Here is a 27,983-nt window from a genome sequence, read left to right as displayed (position 1 = left end):
AATATTAATATTTAAGAGGAAATCTAACAATTTGAGAGATACTATATAACCAACTATTAGAAGTGGAATATGTTAATAGTATATCCATAAAGGAAATAATTCCTTTAAATTGTATAATATGAATTCATGCACATTCATACATGATATATACATGTCCAGGTGTGCATGTGTGTATGTGAATACATATGTATGCACGCACACACTTTACTGAGGAATTCACAATAGTTAACCATTCAGTAATAAATCTTCCTGACCTATTTAACTTGAGTTAAGCTATCTTTTAGCTTATGAACAATTATTATGAACATATCTAATTAAAATATTCAATTAAATTATTGCATCTTTATTCTAGAAATATTATGGATGACAAAATGTCTGTGTATTCTTGCAATTAAACCACTGTGAAAAAAAACCTAGAAGATTCACGCTGAATGACAAGAAGAATACTTGGATAAAGAAATACTATGTGATTTTTACAAAGTGATGTTAAATATTTTAGGAATCCATATTTAACATATATTACATTAAAATGTGTTGAATTATTTTCATAAAAAACAATAGGTCAAATTGAAGTTATACATCAAGAGATTTAAAAAAAATTAGATTTTAGCTGCATAGAGTTTTGGTTTGATGATGGAATACTTACAAACTCAATCATAACCTATAACCTTATGAAGATATTGGGCAGGGCTTTGAGAGAGGTAAGGGCTAGAGTCAGAGATTTACGGAGTTAACTATGGGTGACAGTAAAGCTAGAAAAGTACTCATCTTTTTCTCAGTATCATCAGTCCAAATTTTCTAACATGTCTTACTGTATAAACATTATAATCTATTTAGTATGCTACAGATGGGACTGTCTTCTGCTAACCAGACAATCTATAGTTTAAAATATCATCAGATGTTTAGATAACTTTCAAATAGATATCAATCTATTTACGCTATATTTTAATTTGATTTTTATGGAGCACCCAGTGTTTTTTCAAATGTCCTCAGAGTAGAAAAGTAAAACACTAAATATACCATTTCCAAATTAGAAAATTATAACACAATTAATTCATGTTTCCATTAGATTATAAAACAAGATTGTAACAGAAAGGCAAATTATATATTTCAGAATAATTGTATGTGTATGTGTGTAAACTAAGTAATATTGAACTTTGGCATTAATCAGTGTAAGTAATTGAGGAATGAAAATCATCAAAACCAAAAGATAGGAAAACATAAAATGTGAGATATCTGTTAATTCATAATAAAGAAAATTGCAGAAAACAGATTATATGACTGAATATAAAACAGGTTAATTGCAAGTCATTCTAATTTTGAACCAGTCATCTTTTAACCTGAATATTCACCTAAATTCATACAAACCTTAAATCCTGAACTAAAGGGCCATGCTTAAGTTTAGGTAGTAACTGGCAAATTTATATCAGATTGATACAGATGTTAGCTACAGTTAACAATTTAGCACATATCCCTAACATACAAAATGACAAGGACATTGGCTACCCCTAGAAGTGAAGGTTTTCATGATTTCAATAATCTATAGGCTTCATTGAATATAGAAGTGTACATGTGATGTCAAATATAATTTATTTGAGACACAATATCTAAGAAACTTCTAAGACATGGTTCTAGCATTGGAAGGCCCCAGATCTCTTTCAGGGTCTGCCTGGTTAAAGACCCAAGACCCATTGAAGCACACATAATTCAGGAGGCCTGCCTGCCAGCAATAAAGGCAGAAATTGGATACTTGGTGAGATTAATTACTTAGATAGGGCTTGATAATGCAAGTCAAATGGGAATGTAATTAAAGTGCACCTTCCATGAAAATTATTCATTGCTGATGGATCAAGTGACAGATAAATCAAAAGGCATTTTAAAAAAGTCTACAGGTTAACTTGAAGCAAGTCTTTCCTTTTTATAAAGCTTTGGAATTGCAGGTGTGGAATTCACTCTCGCTGTCCCTATATTCATCATGAAACCATAAGACAAAAAGCTAGATTGTAATATAACCTGTTAGAAACAGAAGCCAATAGAAAAACCATTAGGATCATAGTTACCAACAAAAGGTCAACTAGACTGTAACCATTTGGCTGGCAGCTTTCAGAAGAGAATATCACTTTATGTTCATACTATAATGGGGATTGCAACCATTAAAGGACAAGTGATGAATTAATAAATTGACTGGTCCCCAGGGTGCAATTCTTACAGATGAAAGACATGCTGGGGCAATCAAATGGAGTTATAAATTAGATAAACTGAATAGCATAAAAGTATTTTACCTCATCATTTTTAAATAAAGTCTTCTTGGATGTGCTGCTAATTCTTTACTGTCAATATGTTTATTCACAGTCTAAGAACAATAAAAAACAGTGTTTTATAACAATGGCAGGGTAATTTCAGTTACCCAGAGGGATACTAAATCTAATTTCTATGTTGAATTCTCTTAGGAGTGTTTATTATACACCTAAGACTAGATGAAACAAAACACCCAATTCAATGTTATTGGAAAATGTGGCTTTATATGTTACTCATTTACTTGCACTAATTAGTGACCTGTATAAATAAAACATTAACAGTTGTCTTGTCTGCAGGAACAAACCTAATGCTGAACATGAAAACCATGTCATCTCATAGATGGCATATGGAATTCACAAACAAGGACAAGTCCTGTTAGAAAAATAATAACTTTAGCATAAAAGCTGAAAAAAAAAGTATTCTACGTAAATCTTTAGATACCCTATTTCCCCGAAAATAAGACCTAGCCGGACAATCAGCTCTGATGCGTCTTTTGGAGCAAAAATTAATATAAGACTTGGTATTATATTATATTATATTTATTATATCATATAAGACCCGATCTTATATTATATTAAAGTAAGACCGGGTCTTATATTAATTTTTGCTCCAAAAGATGCATTAGAGCTGATTGTCCGGCTAGGTCTTATTTTCAGGGAAACACGATAATAATGTAAATATTAATGTACTATTAGAAAGCCTAAAATAGTTATGTGACTTCCAAAAATTTATACTTTGTTTTATTTAAACTTAAAAATTTTGAAGACAAATTGTCCTCGATAAATCCTCCATCCGAACATCAAATAAAAATACTTCAAATTTAAAGACAATCAAAATACTAAAACTTATGTTGCACAATTACCTACAGGCTCATAATACAAGTTCTAACAATTCTAATAAAGTAACATTTCTAAAATTGTTGTAAATAAAAATAAATTTGACAGAGATTTAAATTTTTCCACATGGTAAAAACTCAGAAGAAAATGCATAGGCAAGCAATTAGATTTCAGTTACATAAATTTGATACACAGGTCCTGTTAATGTTTTAAGTGCTATAGGTAAAGGTATAAAAATACATCTGTCAGAGAATCATCTGTTTATAGTTCTCCATTCCTAAAGGTTACTGATTAAAATTGAAAACAGGTATGGTAAATACCCATTGCATTTTATCAGGAGACACTGCTCTTTATGTTCCCTGCAGGTTCCAGTTAGTAACTTAATCCCAACCAAACTATAAAGTAAACTGTTCATGATTTGTCAGATTAGCTGATGCTTATCCAGAAAAATGGTCTGAAAAAAAGAGTCACTGGGAGAGTATAATTAAGATCCATTCATCCGTTTCATCCCTGGATTGAAGAAAATAATAAAACATCAAAGTCAGACAGCAGTCTAAAGGAGACCAGTTAGTATCTTCCCAAACATAACACCAGTAGTTAGTACAGCAGGTGCACCAGAAGTGACTTGCAAATCATAATATCCAAGGTTTGTTGAAATGGCATCACGGTTTTGTGTTCTTTGTTTACGCTATTTTTAAAGGTTGTTTGTTTAAATGACTAAAAATAAAAGGTAAAGGCTTAGTAATATCGACATACTATAAACAGCAAGAGTAAAGTTTCCAAACTTTTAGGTAGGTCTCCTACTTTTTTATAAGTGAGCACATGATATGGTGCATAATTTAAAATCTCAGGGAAAAAGAAAAGAACCTAGGAAGATAAAGAAATATGAAAACCAAGTGTAACAAAAACTTATGTATAAACTACATACACTATATATAGTAACAGACCTAGTCTTTATGAGATGTGTGTAACAAGCCATTTGATTTTATAACAATCTTTTATAGTAAGAATGATAATAAATATGAGAGGAGACACTGTTATAAATGCATAATTTATCTGTGCAGCATTAACAGCTTTCCTTTTATGACCTCTATTTCTGAGATTATCAGGTTCTCAACAATGAAATTTATGTGAGGCTAAATTTGGGTTCTTAGTGATGTCAGGGATGTGGGAAAATAGGATGATCTGTCAAAACAAGGAGAAAACAAGGTTGTTAATGTATTAGAAAAGAACAAAGACAGTATTTTTTTTTTCAAATAAAATCCAGACTCATTTTCTGTCTTAGAGTCTTTACCAGTCTGATAAATGCTGTATGAAATCAGAATAAAAAATCATCAATTACAATTCAATTCAGTTAACTTAGAGCCCTTACATCACACATGCCATAGTGTTTGGCTTTGTTTTCAACCGTGACCAATATGATTATAACATTTTCTACCCCGCGTTGTCTATCAAAATTGTTTTTCACAGCCTGAAATTGTCAAGTCCAATGCCCTTTCTTCTGTCTTCACTTCTACTGACCTCCTTTAACATTTGATTCTATGATCAACTGACTCAGGACATTTCCCCTCTTTCTGTTACTGTCACAGCCTGCATTCTAACTGGCCTAGGTGCTCCTTTTTGGTCTTCATCACGTGCTTTTGACAATCTGCCAGCTCCTAACTGTTGGTGTTCTCTAAACTTCTCTCTCAAACTTTTTAATTATAGCTCCATCTCTCTTCCCAAGAAAGGACATTCAGTAACTCACCATCTACAAGATTATGATTCACAGGGTTGAGGCCCTAATTCCCAAATGTATAAGATTTAGGCTCCACTACCATCCTAACATCCATTCTCTTAGGAACGTACATGAGCTCATAAAGTGTATGAAGTTAAAAAGTACATATACTTATAACTGTCTATACACATGTCTATACACATAAATACATCAGCTCGTGTGATATAGCTTGATGTAACAAGAGGTAAGGCTGTTTAAGAGTATTAGCAACATTTGAATAAACTACAGAATAGTCATATGGCTTAACCAGTATCTTTGTATTTATTATCATATATGATTGCCGTTATGCATGCTATGCCCAGACAATGTTCTGTATCTTCCTATATGATGAAGTTCATGATCAAGCATTATTAAAACTTGGGACACTAACTATCTGATGTCAACATGCTTTGGATAATTAAGAACTGTGTGCATTAAAGCTATGCTTACTGTTTTTCACAGATCTCCTTTTCTAGCCCTTAAGGCAGGTGCCTACAGGTCTGCATTGTACATCTCCACCACACACTTTGTCACAGAACATATATCATCCACTCTGTCTTCTCCCTGATTAATTTTGTTGGGTTGCAGCAATTATCCCTCTCTTTGTGACTGACCTCTTTGTAAAGGGAGTGCAGAAAATCTGGATGATTTTTCCTCTGTTTTTACCTCTTAATTGATCCTTTTTTCTTGTTTTCAATAGTACAAAGGGAGCCTAAGTCACAAAACAGTTGAAATGGAAACAAATGGCAATCAGGTTTTCGCAATAGCCATCTATAGATCTGAAAAGCAAGATCTTGATAGTGTTCTCTCCTTTACACTATTACTTAGATCAGTTGGTTAAAACAGTTAATGACCCTCTTGGATCGATGTCTTTTCCTTGTAGCTCTAATTTACTGCATTGGATGATTAGTACAGATGTTTTTGTGGGTGGTTCTGCATTATTCCACCAGATTGCTTGTCTGAATCAAATTTGCTTCAGTTCATCTCCAATGAAGCAAGGAATAAAATAATCAACATTTACTCTCCCTTAACACTAGTACTGAAAACAGAACTAAGTGCTTATCAATTTAAAGACTATCTCCTACCTTTCGCAAACCTACGTCCCTCAGCTTATTCAGAGCTTGAAATGGTGGTGTACGTAGTTGGGTGTAGCAGAGTGTTGGGCACGGGACTGGGGGAACCTAGGTGTGTGCTTCAAGTTTATGGGCCCAAGTTTTCATCATCAGCAGTAGCAGTACCATCATCATCATCACCATCACCATCATCATCATCACCATCACCACCAATTCGCATTATGTGCACTCATCTATATAGGAATAATGTATGAAATGATCATCCACTGGCTTTTCATTGTCTGAAATAGAGCTTACTGATTTGAGGCTATTAAATGAGTATTTTCTGAAACTGTCTGCACAATGCTATTCCTGTAACAGAATTTTGGGGGGAAATGGTGACAACAGTTTGCTCTACACGAACTAAACAAACAACGCAAAGATCAAAACCTTTTTGTACTGTGAAACGATACCAAGCAAGTCAGTAACCAATTTTGGTCAATGGAAAAAAAGAACACTTCTTGATTCAATTCATATTGAAAATATTTTACAAATGTGTTCGTTTGTATTGTTAGTATAGTAATGCTACAATATTACATATATTTTGCTGTTTTATTACTTATTTACTACCTCAAGTAAAAGAGACCAAATTCAATATATATTGACCCAGGGTTGTACCCTGAAAAAAACTGGCATATATTAAATAAGTCCATGCTATCAACTTGCTTTTTGTATTTTTTCCCCCTAAAAGTAAAGAGCAGGTGGTCTGGTTAGTCACATTTCAATTAAAACAGATTTTCTGGATCTCAACTGAACAAACTTCTTGATTTTAAAAGTAAAGTTGCTATTTCTTTATAAATAATATTGTAGTGGATTCACTTTCAAATTTGCTAAAATCTCCACTTGATAAACTGACAGCAGCAAAATGAAGGATCTCCTATTAAGGACAACACATATAATAAGAATTACTTTTTATAATTCCATCATGATGGACTATTCCAGGATAATGATCCTAATAGGCAGTGATATATGTTTTGAAGAGCCTATTTAGAGGAAGCTTACATTTAACAAGTTATAAATTAAAATCTCCAAAATAGAGAATTATAAAAACTTTTCACTAGAAAATCCTAAAACAGCACTCACTTCTTAATCATGTAGAACTTGCTAGTTTAACATTACAAGAATATGACAAACTTGCTCAAGCTTGAAAACTCAGGGACAAAACTCAACTTATTTTGTATCGAATGCTCTGCTACTATCAATGTAGCACTTTATGTAATTTATTAGATAATGAACTGGCTCTGTTAAAAAAAAATGCCTTGACTATCGAAAAGAAAATACTACTATTAGTCTTTCTGCCGCTTAGCACTTTTTTTTGAAGGGGGTGAAATCACAGAAATGCATAAAATTTCTACAGCGCCCTCTCCTTGCTTCATCCACAAAAGTGTGCACACCTTCGCTGTCCTCATGAATATAGAAAATTAATAATTTCCTTCAAAATAATTGGATAGAACAAACCTATCTGAGGAATGGCTATTTGAATTAGTCTACTCAGGCTGCCATAACAAAATACCATAGACTGGGTGTCTTGAAAAACAGAAATTTATTTTCTCACAGCTCTGAAGGGTGAAAGTAACAGATCAAGGTCCACCAGGGTCCAGATTCTGATGAGGGCTCTCTTTCTGGCTGGTACATTGCCGCCTTCTCGCTGGGTCTTTCCTTAGCAGTGCACAGAGAGAGAACAAACTCTCTAGTCTCTTCTTATGTGGACGAACCCCATAGAATCAGGGCCCCAAACCTATGACCTCATTTAACCTTAATTACTTCCTTATAGTCTCTATTTTCAAATACAGTCACATTGGGGATTAGGGCCTTAACATACGAATTTGGGGTGGGGGGACCCAATTCAGTTTGTAGCAGTATTAGAACTGAGTTATTGCAGAAATTAACTGTTTCTTTCCAGCTACTTAAATATCTTATCCACAAAGTAGCAATTCTGAGATCAAAAAATTTAAAAGATTGAGATGTATTAAACTGAAACTATAAGAGGCTACTTCAAACACCTTATATTGGGTTTCTTTCAAATGTTTACATAGTCCTTCCATTAAACTATACGATCAACTTGTCACTCTAACCAAAACATAAGCATAAATACTACATTAAACATATTTATAAAAGTAGAAAAGGGTGTATTTGACAACTCATAAAGATACTGGGATTGGTGAACATGGAAATGTGATGAAGATGAAGGTGTGGGGATGAGAACACAGGCTGCTTAGGGGCATTTCTTTACATATGTCATGCCCTATTGCACAAATTAGCATGACTGAATTTGCTCTGCCTTTCAGATACAAAAGGCTTATAAAATAACTAGAAACACAATAGAAATGCATAATTTGAATGGCTTACTATTAAAGGAATTTCAGTTGATCTTTCTGCTGCAGATAGCATCAGTCTGTGTATGTACGTATGTTTTAACAACATTAAAACTATTTCTATAAAATGTTTTTGTTCCTAGTAGTGTTGGATTTTCTTGCATTTCTGTCTCGTTTCACCTTCTGGAAACTGTCATGTTAATATTACTCAATATAATCAGTAAATGCTCAAACAAGAAAATATCTTTTCTTAACATCATGATCCCTTAAAATATGAATCAAGAAATATCAAGATATGTAAACTTAAATGGAATTAATTTATTTTACTTATCACTTGTACTACTACTTTAAATCATTGAAAAAATTATCTGAGTTAATTTATGAAAAAAATAGTCACAGTTGAATCACATTAATAAATGTGAGTAAAGATATTCCCCACAAATACAGGAATTAGCTTTTGATACTGTCTTTTTAAACTAATTTTGATTATGTATGTTATATCATATAACTCTATGCTCATATTTAATTTGACATATTATATAAACATTACAGAAATATAAATGAAGGGAATACTGAAGTAAATCTCACTTTTGACAGAGAAATAAGATCTGGGCCCTTGAAAACATAAGGGGAATAAGTCAAATTAGGATATGCAGGGGTATTTTTAAAGTTTTTTAAAGAAGGGAAATAAAAGAGTAGCCAGAAGGAAAATACTATAGTTACTAATGCTCTCTCCTAGAGATTACATTTGTTATTAATATCCTCAGGAAATAACTTCTTAGTAGGTCCCTTTTTCACTGAACAGTAATTTATCATCAGACTACTAAATCAATCTGAAAATTCCAATATAAAGGAATACAGATAGCAGCCCACGATGAGATTACATAATACTAATTCTGAGGGAAGCAGTGTACCTGATCACAATAATCTAGGTCACCACTATATACTTTACTGTGGGACCTTTGTTAAGTGTTACACTCTAAACTTCAACATTTCACCTGTAGGTGGTATTAATACTTGTCTTACCAACTTTATAAATTTACTTCAAATTTTAATGATATAATGTATGTATGTATAAGTGCTATCTGAACCATTCATCTATATACAACAAAATTTATAATGAGGGAAACGAAACAGTTATTTTTGAGAGAGACTCCATAAGGTATTTTTGTAGAGAAATTAAGATATCTCTCCTTACCATACTGGCAGATGTGCTGATACTTTCTTATATTTTTAGAAAATGTCTTCTGCATATGTTTTATCACAGGTATCAAGGCTAAGCAGGAATGTGTGTGTGTGTGTGTGTGTGTGTGTGTGTGTATGTAGTGTGTGTGTGTATATTCTTAGTAGGTACTAATTATAGATACTCTATATCTATAATTAGTAGGTACCATTATAGATACTCTATATCTATATCTATGTATACCAACTACTATATGTAATACATCAATGTTGTGTGGAAGATATACAAAGTTTAAAACTTAAACCAGGGTCACTAATGTCACTTGCCTGTTCAGAAACATCCAGGCTACCCCACTTGTCTATCCATCATCCCTCCTTCCCACAAACCCTTATTCACGCAATTTATACCTGTGTTCCCCAAACACACTCTGAACTCTGCCCCTCTTATTCTTTTGCAAGATTTAAGTACCTGTAATGGATACTCTGATGGACTGCCCACATCCTTTTGGGGAAGGACTGAAGAACTTATTTGTCCAGCTGCTCAGATAGCTGCCAGAAGGCAGAGCTCAGTTCTCAGAGCTCTCTTCCCCTCTTTAGAATTTCCTTGTCTGAAAAATGACACCGTGCTCCCTTCTAGGGCAGCCTGAAGCCAATGTCTGGACAACACAGAGGTATAAAAGCCTACCGCTGTCTTCAACTCAGGACAACCTGAAGTTTTTGTACAGGTGTAGAACTCCCCGTGGAGTTGGCTGATGATCACAGTGAGACCACATCAAAGCTCATCTTCCCCTCTGCTCAGTAACACACCCTTCCCCCTCATCCAATGGTGCTGATCCCAAATGCACCTCCTAAAACAATTCCATCTAAGTCCATCCAAGTCTCCATCCAGGTGTCTCCTTCCTGGGGAGCCCAACCTGGGAAATTATATCCTTTTTCAAGAGGTTACAGTTTTCATCCTTATTTCCAATGCTTTCTAGAGTATTATAACAGTTATCAATCCCATTGAAATTAAAGTATCTGTACGCATATTATTCAGCTATCGATAATTTGCAATCAACAGTACACTGAACAATGCATAGTTTGTATCGCATTACGACTCTGCCCATTTAATTATGGATATACGATGGGATCTTAGAGGTCTTCTGTCTCAAATCTCTCCATTACTTAGGAGGACTACCTGAGTCCAAAGAAGTTAAGTGACTCAACTTGGACAGTTTTTTCAAATACATTTTACATTTAAAAAGTACCAGAAACATAGTGCACAATAACTAGCAACCCTTATTATTATTATTAATATAATTATTGTAGTACTCTAATATGCCCTTTTAAAAATTCTAATAAATATAACTGCTACAAAGCTAAAAGTTCAGCTTTTATAACTTATGAAGAGTCAAGTAGCATGATACCATTTCGGGAGAAATTTCAAGTTCAAAGAGCTGAAATAACTTGTCTAAAATTAAGTAATTATGTTATCGCATATCAAACCCTATGCCTTCCTATTCATGTCTGATTGTTTTCACTCTTGTAAAACCATTTAACTTTTCTTATGTATGACTAGTTTCCTCACTGGAATAAATGCACAACATTTGTTGTACAGATAGTACACAGAAAGAACTCAGATAGTGAAGACATAGTTAAACATAGCATAATCACTGACCTGAACAATAATTGTTAAGTCCCTTCCTTAAGTCTCTTTGGGGGAAAGACCACATTTTGTAATTTTGTATTGTTTTTCTAACAAACTTAAAAATTGTCTAGCTGCTTAAATAATTTTAGGGTGACCTGTTTTCATGAACTTTCATACTTCTGCAGGCCATTCTTCTGGTAATGCAATTGGTCTATGGAAGAATTATAGTGCAATTATAAAGTTTTAATGGGGGAGTTCCACTTGAGAGCCTAGCATATGACTTATTTGTCCTCCTTCTGGCAAAACCAAATCCATTCTGAAGCTCTAGATTGATTGGAATCTTTTCCGAGAGGATTTCCCTTTTTTCCATAAATAGAATGAATCATTCCTCCTTCAGAATTTCTGCATTTTGTACTTAATGTTGTCGTACAACATGCATCCCTATATATTCAAATGCCCTATCATGAGTTGTGCAACTAAATATGTATCTACAAGAGTGTGAGCTTCTCATAAGCATAGGACCATTATTTACCTCCCTATCATAGCATCCTCCATAGTGCTTGACACACACTACTCAGTATAGTTGGATGAATTAATATTTCTAAAGTAGCATTTAAATAGTCAGCTCTTAAAAACACATGTAATTATTAAGATCATATTTGTTCAAGAGAGCCTCCCAATGTAAAGAAGAGGATCATAATGCCATAAATGAAGTGCATATGCTTCCCCCTTTACCTACATATTTTTTAAAAGTCTCTAACATACATAAGTATAATCTGTGTGACTTTACCCTTAATAGGTCAATAGCATTCCTAACAAAACAAAACAATGACAAAAATAATATATTTCAGCCAGTTTATGTAGGTCATATGTTCCTGATAAGTAACTACAAAAATTATCTAAATGTGAATATCACACATTATGCTTCTCCATACACATCTCCTCTTAAAGCTACGTATTGGTTGAAATAAGAACTTCAGTCTTAAAATAATTTGTGACTTGCTAATATTCATATTTTATACAGGCCAAACAAAATTAATTTGTCCCTTACAATGTTATAACACATAATTGCCAATTCTGGGCCTAACTTATTTCCCCCTACATTGCAATAGATGAAGAATTTAGTGTGTTTGCCTTCACACGTTCACAAAGAGCTACATAAAAAGAGGACTAATCCACATCCATCTTGCTATTCACTCAATTAACATTTTTATAATACCGAGTTTTAAGTTTTCTTTGATATTGTCTCATTTAACAGGATAATACAGGAAGCTAGATATTATTTTATTCCCATTTTACTCATAAAGAACTATAGTGATTCATCCATGAGCATGTACTTCGTAAGTGGCAGAACTGGGACACAGTCTGTTTACACCAATAAACCCTACTCCTACCCTGAGCAAGGACAAAAGGTCCTTAATGTATTTCCATTTCCACAAACACTGGTATGGAGCTCCACACTTGAAACTTTAGGAGAAAGGAACTACAAACTACACGCATTACCTTTCAAACACTGGCTGATTATCTGCCATCCTTACTCTGTATTCTTGCTCGGACTCATGCAGATTCTCTTAATAAGCCATTTTATACCAGGCATCAATGGATTGCTGATGAGGGGGATAACCGACCAGAGATTCAGATTTAAATTCATTATTGAATTGACTTCAGAATAAACTAGGTGGGAGGAAATGCTGTTTGGTTAATGGATAATAAGAATTTCAAGGATCATTGCAGGTTTTCATCACAGTCATGAACATGGACAAAGTTTCTAATCATCTCCCCACCCCCTTAAAAAGAGCAAAAATATAGGGATGGGCAGGAAGTAGGTACACAGATTCAACAGAACAGTCACACACATATTCTAAATTTCCTTTGTTAAAAAACAAAACTTTTAAAATTACCACAGCTTGCTGCCTTATTTAAACTCATTTCTTTTCAAAAGTAGAAAAAGCTAACAGAGAAAGTTAACAGTATAACAGTGTAGATTCATGAGCTTTTAGCATTTGTGATGTAGTTGAGACTAGGAAATTGTGAATTGATATTTTAATATAAAAGTGCAAACCTAGTTTGCATTTTAAGTTTATTATATTTATTCTGTTTCTAAAAATTTTAATAGGTGTATTGAGGTATAACTTACGTACTATAAAATTCACTCATTTTAAGTACATAATTCAATATATTTTTAGTATATTTATAGAGCTGAGCAACCATCACAATCTAATTTTTGAACATTTAAATTACCTCCCCCCCAAAACAAACAAATCTAGTGTGCTCTTAACCAGAAAAAGAATACACAAAGCCATTTTACCTAACTACTGTGAGATACTTCATTCAGGAATTTATGGAAAATCTATGACCTACTTAGCCTGTGTAGTATTAACTTGAAAAAAAATTGAACAACAGACATTTAAAGAGTAAGAAAACAGATTCTGCAAGTGACCTATTTGGCAAACTCTATTTGTGGTATCAGTTCAGCATCTTTAGGTAATATTCAAAAAGAAATTAAAATGTCCCTTTTTATACTTAGTATTAGCAGAAGACAGCAGCTATCCTAGCTCAGTAGACCTAAGAGTCCTATTAATGATTCCAAAGATAGCTCCAGTGACACAAAGATGAACCCCAAATGTTTCAAACCCACTCACTGTAGAGTTACAAAGACAAATTTGGATATAAAGCAACACAAGTAAAAATATGTAATGACAACTGCATTTAAAAAGATTAATAAATAGGGTAAGGATCAGGAAAATAAATCAATCCAAGTATCAGTTAAACTAATTTTTTTTGTTCAATTTTTGAAGATTTAGAAGTCTCCATGTACTATTACTTCTAGATTTCTACTTTTACACAGGAGATCTGATTTGCAATAGCCTTTTAAACAAACATCAAAAAGAAATCTTTAGACAAAGAACCTACTAAACTGTTTAAAATGGTAAGCCAGAGACCATATGCATATGTTTTCATTATGAAGACATAATTTCATTATGAAGGTAAAACTGGCATAGAAATGAAGAATAGATTAATTTACGTCCAGGAATTTGGGATGATATTGGTTTTTGACAGTCCGACCTTGTTATAGCTTCTTATGATGCTCGCACAACTCAGGACTTTAGTGCAGGTCCAATTTTATTAACGACAAATGACATAGCTCTTGGATACATCTACTACATAGCATCTTCCTTCAGGAGCAAGAATTTTCAAAAGCTGAGGAAGCCCTCTATTTCTGAAACTTCCTTCAGTAATAAGATTTTTCTGAAGGTTTAGAAAGTCTCCAATTCATGGAACTTCCTTTCCAACTTGTATTTTCCAAAATATATGTAGCACAGCAAAGAATGACTGAGTAGGGCATTTCAAATGCCAGTGGAAACTGCTTTTAGGCTAAAGTATAAGTTCATAATCACCATGGCTATTATATTTACTAATCCATTTCTTTTGAAATCCTCATGAGATCTACCAAGTACTTATTCCAATATTAGGGACATTAATATTGTCACAAATCTACTGATGAACTTAAAATTCCTTCATGCAAATTTTAATGCAGACTTGCCATATATTACAGACATCACATTCTATATGGTAAAAAACTGGTTAACACTATGAGAGACAGTGCTACCAACTCTTTCATTATTCCTAATTATGAGCACATATCACACAAAAAAAGGTAAAAATGTAAGAAACATCCTACATTTCATTTTACCCAATATTTTCATTCTCTTCTTCTAGCTCTTTCAACAGAGTTGCTTGTCTTAGAGCAGTCTTAACTGGTTTACAATTTATCCCTTTTATTTCTCCTGCCAGATCTCTGGAGGAGATGTTAATGAGTCTAGTAATGGTTTAACAGGCAACAGGAGAAATAACAAAGAAAAGTTAAAGGTGTGAATAATCAACAAGCTGGAATAATTGAGTTCTGTGTAGCCAAGTTAACTAAATATTCAAGTGAGACACCTCATTTATGTAGTGACATTATTCACTTAGTGAAGACAAACACAAAAACATACCTGCTTGACCAGTGGTGATACTGACAGCTGCAAAGAGCCTCTGGGATCGGCTTAAGTCAGAAACTCCATTTACAGCTTCAACTTCAAAAGTATAATTAGCGTGGGCTAGCAAGTCTATGACGGTGACATAGTTATCCTCTAATCCAGTTTGCTGGGGCATGTACCCAATGTTACTCCCGCAGGGAACACATTCGCCCTGCTCCCAGCTGCACCGCTTACACAGTATTCTGTAGGTCACATCGTTTCTTCCCCCATTGTCTGCAGGAGGACTCCATTCCAAACTTACTGTGGTTTGGTTGATGTTGAAAATGAGATTCTGTGGTGCAGATGGAGGCCCTTTGGAAACCAAAAATAAATAAACAAATAAACAAAAATAGGAAAAAAGCAAACAAACAAAATGAATGGTAGGATCTGTGTGGGGCATTTAGCTAGTGGCTCAATTACCATACAGAAAACTAGTTGAAATGCTTTCTTTCACATAAACATTTCATTACCTTTCCTAGAGAAGCCGTATAAAAGCCTCCTTGAATTCACTTGGCAAGAGGCTTTATTTATTTTCCATTTAATATGTCAAAAGGAAAACAGGATAACAACTGTCTTTGTACTTTCACCATGGTCTTTAGCTATTTTCCTTCCAAGCAATTAAAAAAGAACAGTTAATGTACCTAAAAAAAAACCAGTTGTGCCGTTGTTTAAAAATAGTTTTCCTTTTAACCATACAATAGAGAATACATCTATTCATTTTTAATGTGCTCAAGAATGATTTACATGAGTGCCTGGGATTGGCTTTGTGTTTAGGTCTCTCAAAGAGTAATTGATGCACCAAGATATGAGATTTGCTCTATTGAGTGATGGAATTTTAATTCAGAAACCTTTACTTCTTAATCACATTTCATATACCTGTAAGACTCAAATAACTTTTACATTTTATTTATGATTCCTATTCGATAGATGTGAAAAACACTATTAAAATACATTTGATTTTGCAGATGTAAAAATGACACTGAAGTTGGTGAAGATGTATCGATTTTACATTATTGTTTAGCTGTATCAGTTCATGAAAACTTTTCCAATATTTAGGAATAATTAAGAATGTATTCACAGGTCCAATGCGTATCTTGATGTTCCGATAATATAAATGAGTGGAAGGGATATGAAAGTCCTTCTTTAACTTGACTGTGATGAACTTACTTGTGCACGCAACATATGGTGGGTCAGATGGAGCCCTGTAATACCCATCCTCACATTCACATCTCGAGGAGCCTTCTTTATCCGAAAAACTGTGAGTCGGACAACGAGAGCACTGAAGATCTTGAGAGGAAGATTTGTAGAACCCACGGCCACATGCTGGGTATGTAAAAGAAAGTGAAAACAGAAACATAAGAGCAAACAGACCCCTTTTTTCTAATTTTAGTAATATTTAGCAAAAAATAAAATATAAAATTTGATTTGTGAAAAACAAACTCTTTATGATAAAATGTTTTAACGTATGTATATCAATAACCCAATTTTATAATATAACATCTTAAAACAAAATAATAAAAACCAAATGGTACAGCAAACATGCCCCTATAGTTGGCACAGTCCCAAGTCGAGAGCCCCAATTGAACACAAGCATAATTTATTTAGACAAAAATCTTAGGCTATTTAATTCAGGGTAACTTTGATTTCAATATAATGAACTTGTTTGTTGATTTGCATAAGCTTAATTCAAAGTTACAGCTGCAAATTAATATAGCTCTGAACTAATTTTTCATGTATTAATTTGATGTATAATGAAAAATGTTGAAATAGTTTTAATCACCTACTAAAAATAATAATGATGTAAAAAAATTTCATCTGAAAATTATAGAAAATGTATTCCCTATAAACATTCAGGAAAACTTCAAGGTATAATTTCAACCACTTTAACTTAGAAGGCAGGTTCCTTTCCACTAAGCGAACTTCCTTGTTACTAAAAATAGTGAAATACCATGAATAGGAGAAACCTATTCTACCAGAATTAAGGACAAAACCATCAACTGTAAACAGACGAGGAGTGTTTCTCTTCAGCTGACAGAGGCTTAGCTGCATTCACGCTACTAACAGTAACTGCTCTCAGCAATGAATAGGCAGGTAAGGAAACCGTCCCTATCACGGCCCAGAGAAGCTGCTTTTACTCTCTGAGATCCTATTTGCTATTAAATCAAGTAACCTTGAACCATTTCCTATCACCGGATATTTGATATATTTAGTAAATTAAGTGTTCATTATTTCCACAACAGTTTTATTAACAAATGGTATTATGCATTGAATATATTAAATATATTCAATTTATCCTTCATAGTTATTAAATGAATATCTAAGTTTTAGTGACCTTCACATTTAATAGAAATTAATAGATCATATCTATAAACATTAGCAAATATTTAACATAAATTCAATTATAACTTTTTAATTTATTATATTCAAGTTTATTTAATGTTCTCAACGTAGGCATTATTCAGTAACTTAATCATATTTTCACTTTTGGGTGGGGAAAACAATCCCTTCTTATCGAGCTAGTATATTCTCCAGAAAAAAGTTGAGTCATTTTTTAGTTTTGTTCACATGCTGAATATTTAATGCATAATTCTGATACAAGTGAAAGCTCAGAATCATGTGAGTTTCAAGAAAATAAGGCTGTTTTTACATGAACAAGATAGGTATTATAGATAACTTAGAAACTTAATTTAAAGATATGTTATACTGTGATAAGTGATAGATATGAAAACAGAATTATAAGCATCTCTTTGTGAATACAAATCCACTACTACCCTCAGAAGCCAGTCTGCCTTTAGCTGGCTTCCTCGAGTCATACAAGTGGAAAACACTCATAACACATTAGGCAAAGAAGCTTAATGCATCTTCACATGTTCTCAGCAGCAATTACTAAAAGTCTAAGGCACAAAGAGAACAACGAGATATATTACAAAATAATATAGCAAAATTATAACACTTAAAAGTGTGTCTAAAGATACGATCTTGCCACACACAAAAAAATAGTTATTTGGTAGGATAAAGAATTTAGCATGGAAAAAAAAAAAAAAATTTAGCATGGATTTCTCGGGATGGAAATTCCTTTCTTTAAGTATTTACTGTTTTTTGTGCTATGCATTATCTCTAATTCAATGATTAGATATAACATCCATGAAACAGAGAAGGCAATGCTTTACCCACATCCTGTAGCTTAATAACATTAAGACCCAGAGAATTAAAAGACATAGATAGATATAGATATATAGATGTAGATTTATGTAGATATGAGAGAGAGAGAGAGAGAGAGAGAGAGAGAGAGAGAGAGAGAGAGAGAGAGAGAGAAGAGGTATATGCTTAGAGTCTTTAATGACGTGTGTATTTACTTACTTTTTACAGGGAGAGGAGGTTAGGAAGCAGGGGCATGGGGTACAGAATAGCAACATGATTTAACATCTACAAGGTAAGGCTGTAGAATTGCAAACTACCTAGAGGAATCCCTCAGGATTCACATTCTTCCATTGCAAATAAAAGCCTCTAACTGAAAGCTTATTCTCAATTTTCTCACAAATAAGGAGATGCATTTTTGCTTAACATTCATGATTTACAGAATATATATACTACCTAATGTAGAGAAATTTAAAATCCTTATCACTCAACTTTCAAATTACATTAAATTCTGTTACCACTTTAACAGATGGGAAAACAGATTTGAAGCAAAAGTAACCTGAGTTCTTCAAATAATTCTGTTTGTCTAGGTTAAAACTGGATTTAGAACACAGGACTGCTGATACTCAACCATATGCCATTCCACCAGCCTGACTGCTAAATGAGCCAAAGTTTGGCACTTATTCAATGGTTTCCAAGGGCTTTAGCAACCCTAAAAATTAATTTTCAATGGGTCCCTATTGTCTTGTATTATACCTTTTACCAATTTAAAACTATTTTAATTTAGAAAGCTATGAAACAATATTCTAGCATACTTTACAGAAGTATTATTAAATAGATATTCTCAATTTCACTATGAATTTTGGCACTGGTGATGACTTCTAAATCATGGAGTACATGTATGGCTATTATTAAATAGACAATGATAGAGGCAATACTGGAAAGATGTGGTCATAAAAGTCTTAACATTTCATCTGTGAAGTAATATTATGTTTCAGTTCAGTTAATATTGAAAATAATGAGTTGCATTGAGACAGATTTCCCTTAACCTCTAAGGAACTATTAATGTAGAGTTATTTAAAACATATATAGTAGCCTCCCCTACCCCCACCATGGTTTTGCTTTCTGTGGATTTGCCTTACCACGGTCTCAGTTACCCATTGCCAACTGACATCCTCCAGGATCAAGGATCATCCCAAACAGATGTACTGTCAGAAGGTCAATAGTAGCCTAACCAATGTCACATCGCCTACTTCATTCACCTCACTTCATCTCATCACGCAGACGTTGCATCATCTCACATCAGCGCAGGAAGAAGGGTGAGGAACAGAGAAGGGATACAGGCATAGCTCTAGAAATTGTACAATTGCAGTTTTAAAACTTTTCTTCTTTTGCTTTATTTCTCAATTTGTTCAACAGCATTTGAACGCAAAGCAAACTTAATATAGTATGTGTCTATCGTAAAGTTAGGTATAGTAAGAAACATACCATTTTAATTTCCTACCTTTTGATATTTTTTGTTTTTTAACTGAACATTGTTTTAAGTTAATGTTTCGTTTTATTGATGAAAATTAGTAATATGTATAAAGTTTATTTTCAATATTTCATTACTTTTGTAAAATAATCTTTCACCTCTTATTTTGGTAATAGTATTTTTATCAGTGTTATCACAAGACCTGGGATTGATTCTTTTGACTTTTTTTCAGACCTTAGGGCCTTAATGAATAAAACAGCATAGGAACATTTTCCTAGAACCAAGAACTATGATCTTGTCAGATTTCATACACTAAGCAAGTTTTCAACTAGTCTGTTCTTTAAATGGAAAACCACCAAAGAAAAAGGGAATCTAGGAAGCACATTTAACTTCTGTTTACCAGACAGTATCAATATTATCTACTGCAGTATATCCACTAAATCATATTACAATATACTATATTACAAGATCTGTTATAGTACTACTGCAATGAAATAAATGTAATTATATTTAACTATTATTAAATAATAATATTGTCCCTATGTAACTAAATTGGTTCAAACAATATTTGGAATTCAAATTCTTTTACAAGGAACACAAAAGGCAATGGGGTTTCCTATTTATAAATGAATTGCTTAAGAGTTATAATACTGTAACAAAATCCTGAACACAGAGATATTTAAATATATAAAAGAGTTGATACTAAATCTTTATATGCTGTTTCTCAGTTAAACTTTCCTAACAATCACATACTCCATAGTTGTCTACAATAGATGTCAAGAGTTTAAGCATTAGGGTGCCAGGTCTTTGAGTATATACTTGCATGAGGCAGTTCGTGGAACAATCTGAGTACTGACTGGTGTAACAACTCTGCATTCTCGATGAATGATTTTAAAGGTCATCCTAAAATCCACAGACAACTCTCCACCCTTTAGGCTAAGCAATTAGGTGAAATGGAGTATCTCTTCCTTTTAATTGAGGGTACAGACACTCAAACATACCCTGATTCTTTAGGTTTATTACCTGTAAGGATAAGCTTGAAGGATATCCTATCATATTATATTTCTAAGGACCCTCGACCACAAACTGGTTATCCCAGAAAATCTACATACTTCTAGATTGCTATACATCAAAGAAAGATTTCCTGGTCCTTCATGAACTAGTTTTTGAAAATATTGAACTCAAACTTTAATCTCAGACATACTTGATATCATCCTGGACATTAAGGCACTGATAATCCATTATCTTACTCAGCTATGCTCCATGACTGCACATGAGCGATGGTTTGAAAAGACACTAATGCCTTGGCCCTGTCACAGTAATTGAATTATTCCTAGAGCTTGGACATTTCTATATTTTAAAAGCTTTTCAGGTTTTTAGAATCTTCATTCTGGAGGTTCTTTTCTCAGACTATGAAAGTCTCTAAACAATGCATGATAGCCAAATATCTCCACCAAAAAATTAATGAGGGAGGTAAAGTGAGATATTATGGAGAAAGTTAATAAATTAGATTTAAAAATATAAAAATGAAAATTAATAGGCCAATCAAAAAATAGGCAAAGAATCTGAACAGATATTTCTCTATGATAGATATAAGAATGGCCAATAAACGCTCAAAAAGATGCTCAACATCATTAGCTATGAGGGAAATACAAATCAAAACCTCAGTGAGGTACCACTTGTACCCAATAGGATAGTTATAATAAAAAAGACAGATGAAACAATTGTCAGTGGGAATGTGGAGAAATCAGAACCCTTATACATGGCTGTCAGGAATATAAAATGTTGCAGCCACTTTGAAAAATAAATTAAAATGGCGGTTCCTCAAAAGGTTAAACATGGTTACCATATTACCCAACAATTCCACACCTAGGTATATAACCAAGAGAAATGAAAACATATATCGACACAAAACTTTATACATAAACGTGCCCAGCCGAATTATCAATAATAGCCAAAAAAGGGGAAACAACCCAAATGTCCATCAACTAATAAATGAATAAACACAATGGAATATGATTCAGCAATCAAAAGGAGTTAAATATTGACACATGCTACAACATGGATGAACCCTGAAAACATTATGCTATGTGGAAGAATCCAGTAACAAAAGATCACATATTATATAATTCTGTTTACATGAAATATTCAAAATAGGAAGCACTATAGAGATAGAAAGTAGATTAGTGGTTGCTAAGGGCTGGGACATTGAGGAGAAATAGTGATGGTCTGTTAATTACTACAGATTTATTTTGGGGGTGATGCAAATGTTCTAAAACTGCTTTGTAGTGATAGTTGTACAACTCTATGACAATTAAAAAACACTGCATTGTTCACTGTAATAGGTGAATTGTATGGTATGTGAATTATAGCTCAGTAAAAATGTTATATATAATAAAATTCATTAATGCAACTTCAAACTAAACATTTAAGTAAGCAAACAGAGAAATACCAAATTTTATCAGTTGATAATACATCACTTTGAGTTTCCAAAGACATATATTCTATACTCGTCTATTTTTATAAAGATGTAGCTAGGTATAATAAACTATGAATTATTTAAAATTTTGGAAAATCGATAATAAATATTTCTTTTTCCCGATTTGTTCATTTGTGTTACATAAATAATTTATCTTTGACCTGAGGAGTAGCAATTTTATTTGCATAATTTTGTAACTTAAAAGAAATAGATTTTTAGCATTACCAATACCAAGTTTATATTTAGGGGATTTTTGATACATTATATACAAAGTGAGTTTTAGTGAATAGGCTTTAAACATCCTTATTTTTTACCCACATCACTTTGCCCGACAAGGGCTGATTTCTTCCCCCTCCCAGCCTTCGTCTCCCATGAGTTAACTGCATACAACTAGACTCAGCTTCCTCAGGTCTTACTTTGTTTCCAGACCTGATTTTGAGCACAATTGAATTTTTTTCTGAAGGAATTATGTGTATGTGTCTGTGTGTAAAATATGAGGTTTTGCAGATGTTTCCGGCCACAGTTATGCAGCTGCAAAAGTTTATTAATTATGAACTATAAGTGGATTGTTCTGTAATTGAAAGTTTCTGGGCTTTAATATTATTGTAGAATCTACATACATATATAGTTAGGGATTCTAATGAATGCTGTTATTTTATTTATTACAAATGGACATTTTATTTAATTCAGGCAAAGCTAGTCTGTTTCCATCGGAGGTTTCAAATATTTGTGTCATATTAATACTGCAAAGAGGAAAGCACAGCTTGTAGGAATAGAACTCCCACAGCTCAAAGTGCTGACCTCATCTGGGATGGACAGATCCAGAGTCTGTATTTTAATCCTATTGACAGTGCCTCAGTGGGAATAATTACAAAAGTCTGCCTTAAAAGCCAGATCTCCTGTCACTGATATGCTATGATTTTTCACATTGAGAATGAACAGCGGGCAGGGAGGATAAAAACAACATGATGTAATGAGTATATTATAGTTTGTGAGGCACCATCCCAATTACCCTACAACTAACTTGTAAGAGTTTAGAAAATAAATGATGCACAATATAAAGTTTGTGATAATAGGTGCACAAGTGCTGAAAATAATTTGGGAATTTTTAATGCTAAAAAGAAAAATTTCAAGGTATTATAAATATATCTTATTTGTTATTTAACTGAGCACTTAATGTTTTATTGATACTATACAGTGGGAAAGAAACAGATATAAGCTTTTAAAAGTTTTATTTTTAAGATTTTGACTGAAAAAATGAAATAAAACAAAGCATTATGTAAACACCGTTTTTCTCCTTTATTAAATTATCAGTTTTGAATATGCTAGGAATTTTGCTGAGATGTGGCATTAAAATACCCTTTATTTTAGCAGAATATCACAATTCTGATGTCATTACCAAAAAATAATTTTAAAAGAATAAAAGATGTCATGTTAAAATGTTCAAAATCTCTTTTTTATTCTTATTCTACTTTATAAATAAAGAGGTGATGTGATGCAGCAAAATAACTGGATTTTAACTGAAATGATATGTGTTCTAATCCACTCCACCACTTACATGTAAGTTGGACAAAGCCACTTCATATTCCTGGCTTCACTATCCTTGTTTCTTTGTTATTAATTATTAAGTGCTATAGACACAGTGGTCATTTTTATACTTGTATATGCAAAAGGTTGTTTTAACAATAACACAGCAATCAGTCATTTAGGTGTTAAAACTCCCATACAACTGTCTTCAACAAAATGATTTAAAAACACTTATGTTTCTGCCACCATCACCACATTCTCAAAATTCCACATACAAACTAACACCCCCTTAGTCTTTCAGCGGTGTCTCAGCAAGTGTATCAGGGATCCCTAAACCTCACGATTCACCCTAACTCTCACTACACCATTGTTATTAAACACTATCTGAGTTCCCAGACACGTGCACATTCATTTTGACTCACGCAAGTAAGGATCCGGAAATGAAAATTTAAAATTATGTAAATTACTTAAAAATCAACTCCCATAAAAGCAAAGATTCAAAATGAAATCTGACCCTTCTGGATCTCACTCAACATTGTCCTTTAGGTCCATTCTAAGAGATCAAACTACATATAAAAAGAATTATTCATGAAATCTCAGGATTTAGGAACCCCATTAAAAAAGAACTAACACATAATAATCTTAACTCTAATTCAAGTCTATAACAAAATAGTGTAATTAATGGGGTTGCCATGGACTAAAACTACTTAAATTAGGGGAAGCTAGCTGACCAAACTCAAACATTACATTACTTATTTGTAAACACTAAAAAAGTTCCGTATTTATGACACTATTATTTTTCTAAAAGATTTCTTTGAGGTGATGTCACTATAAACAAGAGGCAAGGAAAGTTATTAAACAGCAATTGATGATAGGAAGATTATAGACAGGGGTATAATTTACTACAGCATTTATGTCACTGTCAAGTTTATTTTCAAATATTTCTCTTAGATTCATTATTAAGTTTTGTAATTGTTTTATTATTCATTCTCATTATACTATTTCTCGTAGTTTTAAAACATATCGACGGAGAAAGGTCAGATAATGTAGGTTTTACATAAAACATATAATGTAAAATACATGAGTGAGAATTCCTCTTTTGAAAGATTAATACTCTTGTTTTAACATAATCATTTTAAAACATTTCTTTAAAAGATAAAATTCATATTCTGAATGATAGACATTGTTAATTTCATCCATAATGTCTCACTTCAATAATGCTGAAAAGTCAATATGACTTCTTGTCCTTTATATAAATTATGAGTTTGGCTTCCCCTCCAGAATATACTTAGCTGCATGACCTTTGCAAATTTACTTTCCGGGCCCAGTTTTTCCACATCTAAAACAGGGAAACCTAATAATACGATGACCTCATAAGACTGTTGTGAATGTAAGTACATAACTGAATGAAGAACTTAGCACAGTGCCTAGCAGAGAATTAGCACTCAATAAATAGTTAAGTACTGATTATTTCACAATGTGAATTTCCATGCGAAGTTTTGATCCCACTAGTTTCTACTCCTGATAAACCATGAGCCAGTTCTCCGTTTCCAGATGTGTATGCAAACAGGAACCACAAATTATTAGACCAAATTATTCATTCATTTCTTGACTAAATAATTACTGTTTGCCTACTCTTTGCATTTTGCTGGTCAATGGACCAGTTATATCTGCTAAAAGACAAATAAGATGATATTTAATATCATATTACCTTTGACCTAGCATCAAATGGCATGTATAATCATTTAATTAGCTTAAGCTAATTAAATTTCTGATACCTCATAAGAAATTACTTATATCAATTATAAATATTGTGCCTTACTTTGTATGTTTTGCAATGTGCTTTTTTATCTCCTATTTCAGTGGTAAATATAGATAGACTCTAAAGTCACCTTTCCTGCCAAAGTTGCAGTATTTCATCAACGTGAAGAAAACTACTCAGCACAGATAGACATGCAGGAAATGTGTGTAGGGACATATGATTGACCAATTATTATATTTAAACTGGAATGCTATTTGTGGTAGTTATTGGCTTGTTTTACAATGAGGCTAATAGTACATCTGGCAGCATCAGAATATTCCCTGAGGGCAGGGTACCTAAAATTAAAAAAAACTTCAGCTCGACTAGAAATGTGCATATAAATACAAATATTGAGATTTCATTATGCTTAATAAAGAGAACATTTTTGGTTCATTCAAAGAATTAAAATTAGACTATTTTATGATTCATCAATAACAGGTTTTTCTCCTACAATATATTTAAATCTGCATATCTGTAGAAAAGTTTGTAAGATCCATAGCCAAATTGAAGAGGATTAATTCTAAATTTCTTAAAATAAAGAGCAGTCATTCCCTTTCAAGCGGTCTCAGACATGGCTTTCACCATCAGTTTTCTGCAGTGATTTCAAATATGATTAAAACAAAATCATCGGTTAAAGCAATCTTTCTAGCTATTTTGTGAAGACTACTTCTTTCCTTATTTAGTCAGTTATGAAATGTGGATCAATACTGTCTTCTGAAGCAAATAACCCTAAAGCAGTTTAAGGCCATTTGAACATATGGGGAGATAAATAATCATTTCTGTTATGTCAGTGGAAAATTTTCTGAAGATCATAAAGGAATCAGTTTACCCTGAAGCATGATATTTAAAAAAGATCCATCAGGACAACGAGGAGATTCACTCAATCCTTAATCTTAGAAATAAAAGGAAATAACAGGCAGAATAAATCCTTACAACAAATGATGTTGCTGAGCTCAATCTTTTTATCAAAAAAAGAAACCAGGTACACACACACACAAACAAAGCAAACAGACATATACACACATATACACATGTGTATGTGTGTATGTATATACATGTATTTACATATATTATGAGATAAACAGAACGATTAGAGATATAAATTTATAAAATTCTCTAAGTAGATTCCCATACTCCTTGACAGAAAATGAGTTCACCATTAGTTTTTATCTGCACAGCAAGCAAATAATCTGACAGCTTTATCTGTATCCTATCTGCTTGGCACCCACAGCATTTTGCATGCAAACAGATAATGTAGGTACTATTAGAATCATTTAAAATGTTTTTTAGTAAAGTCTAGGAAAAGTAGCTACGTTAGATATTTAAAAAGACATCTAGTTTAGTTCCTTTATTTAAGAATAACTAACTCATCCTCCCAACTCAAAAACAAGAATATTCTAGTTTTAGATAATCTAAAATCGCTATGTTCTACAGTGTACACAAATTCTTTAATTTCTGTTGGCAATTTGGAACTACACAGGATGCTATTAAAATAAATTCTTGTAATTAACATTTCTATTGGAAAACAGAAATATCACTGATGCCTTACATTATGAAAAATGATTTTAATTTATTTCTTACTGCCTCTGTTTTAAGTTTTAGAAACAATTATTGTGAACAAATTCATTTTTATACAATGAGCTTTATAACTTTTGTTTTCTTTTAGTATGAGCACAACCGTGTGTGTGTGTGTGTGTGTGTGTACATGTATTGTTTTGTACATTTATGTTTTCCTGTTCAATTTCATATGTTGCTAAGATAAATTAATTAATTTTGCCTATTACCTATGGTAGGAGAGCCATGCCAAAACTAAGGGTTAAAGCTTATTTACATGTATATGTAATATTTCACTTTTTTTTCAAGGCAAAACTTAAACCTAACAGGAAAACTGGATAAAAACATAAAGCAACTTACCATTAATAGTGAACTCAGAAAAAATAATGTCAAACACTACAAAGTATCAGACTAAACACATACGTCTGCATATTTCAATCTGAAATACACTGAGAAATTTAGACGTGAAATACTGCTTTCTTAAGGTAAAGGATAATGATGTAAATGTGTACATTTCCAAATGAAAAACTTGTTGAATGTTTTCTGGAATATAATGATTGGTTCTATTTCTACACTAATGATGCTGCAAGATAATATTATGTACAGAAAGCTAATAGTGCAAAAAATCTTCCTAATTAATTATAATCAAATCATCTCAAAACCTACCTAAAAGTTTGGAAATATACTAACCATAATACAGATAAGAAAAAAAATGTTCAAAGGTTGCATCCTAATGAAATGGCAAAGAATATACACACGAAAGGCAGATGACAGACTGTGAAGACATACTGTCACAGAAGACATATTGTCCAGGGAGAATGGATCAGATGATATTTTCAGAACAGATTATTTTTTTTCAACATTG

General features: G+C 32.8%; 1 protein-coding gene across 5 annotated transcripts in view; it reads right to left on the bottom strand.

Moving 5' to 3' along the window:
- Nucleotides 1-27,983, bottom strand: part of EPHA7 (EPH receptor A7) — a 162,992-nt gene that overhangs the window by 88,834 nt on the left and 46,175 nt on the right. For all 5 annotated transcript variants that reach the window (XM_088795553.1, XM_088795554.1, XM_088795555.1 and 2 more), the window contains exons 4-5: nucleotides 16,313-16,468; nucleotides 15,122-15,457 (exon numbers count right to left, since the gene is read on the bottom strand). In XM_088795553.1, coding sequence (XP_088651679.1) covers nucleotides 15,122-15,457; nucleotides 16,313-16,468 — 492 coding nt within the window. The remainder of the gene's footprint in view (nucleotides 1-15,121; nucleotides 15,458-16,312; nucleotides 16,469-27,983) is intronic.

The sequence above is a fragment of the Rhinolophus sinicus genome, chromosome 2 (assembly GCF_057876585.1).
Source record: "Rhinolophus sinicus isolate RSI-liver-muscle chromosome 2, RSI-T2T, whole genome shotgun sequence".
NCBI lineage: Eukaryota > Metazoa > Chordata > Mammalia > Chiroptera > Rhinolophidae > Rhinolophus > Rhinolophus sinicus.
This window is presented reverse-complemented; position numbering and strand designations above follow the sequence as displayed.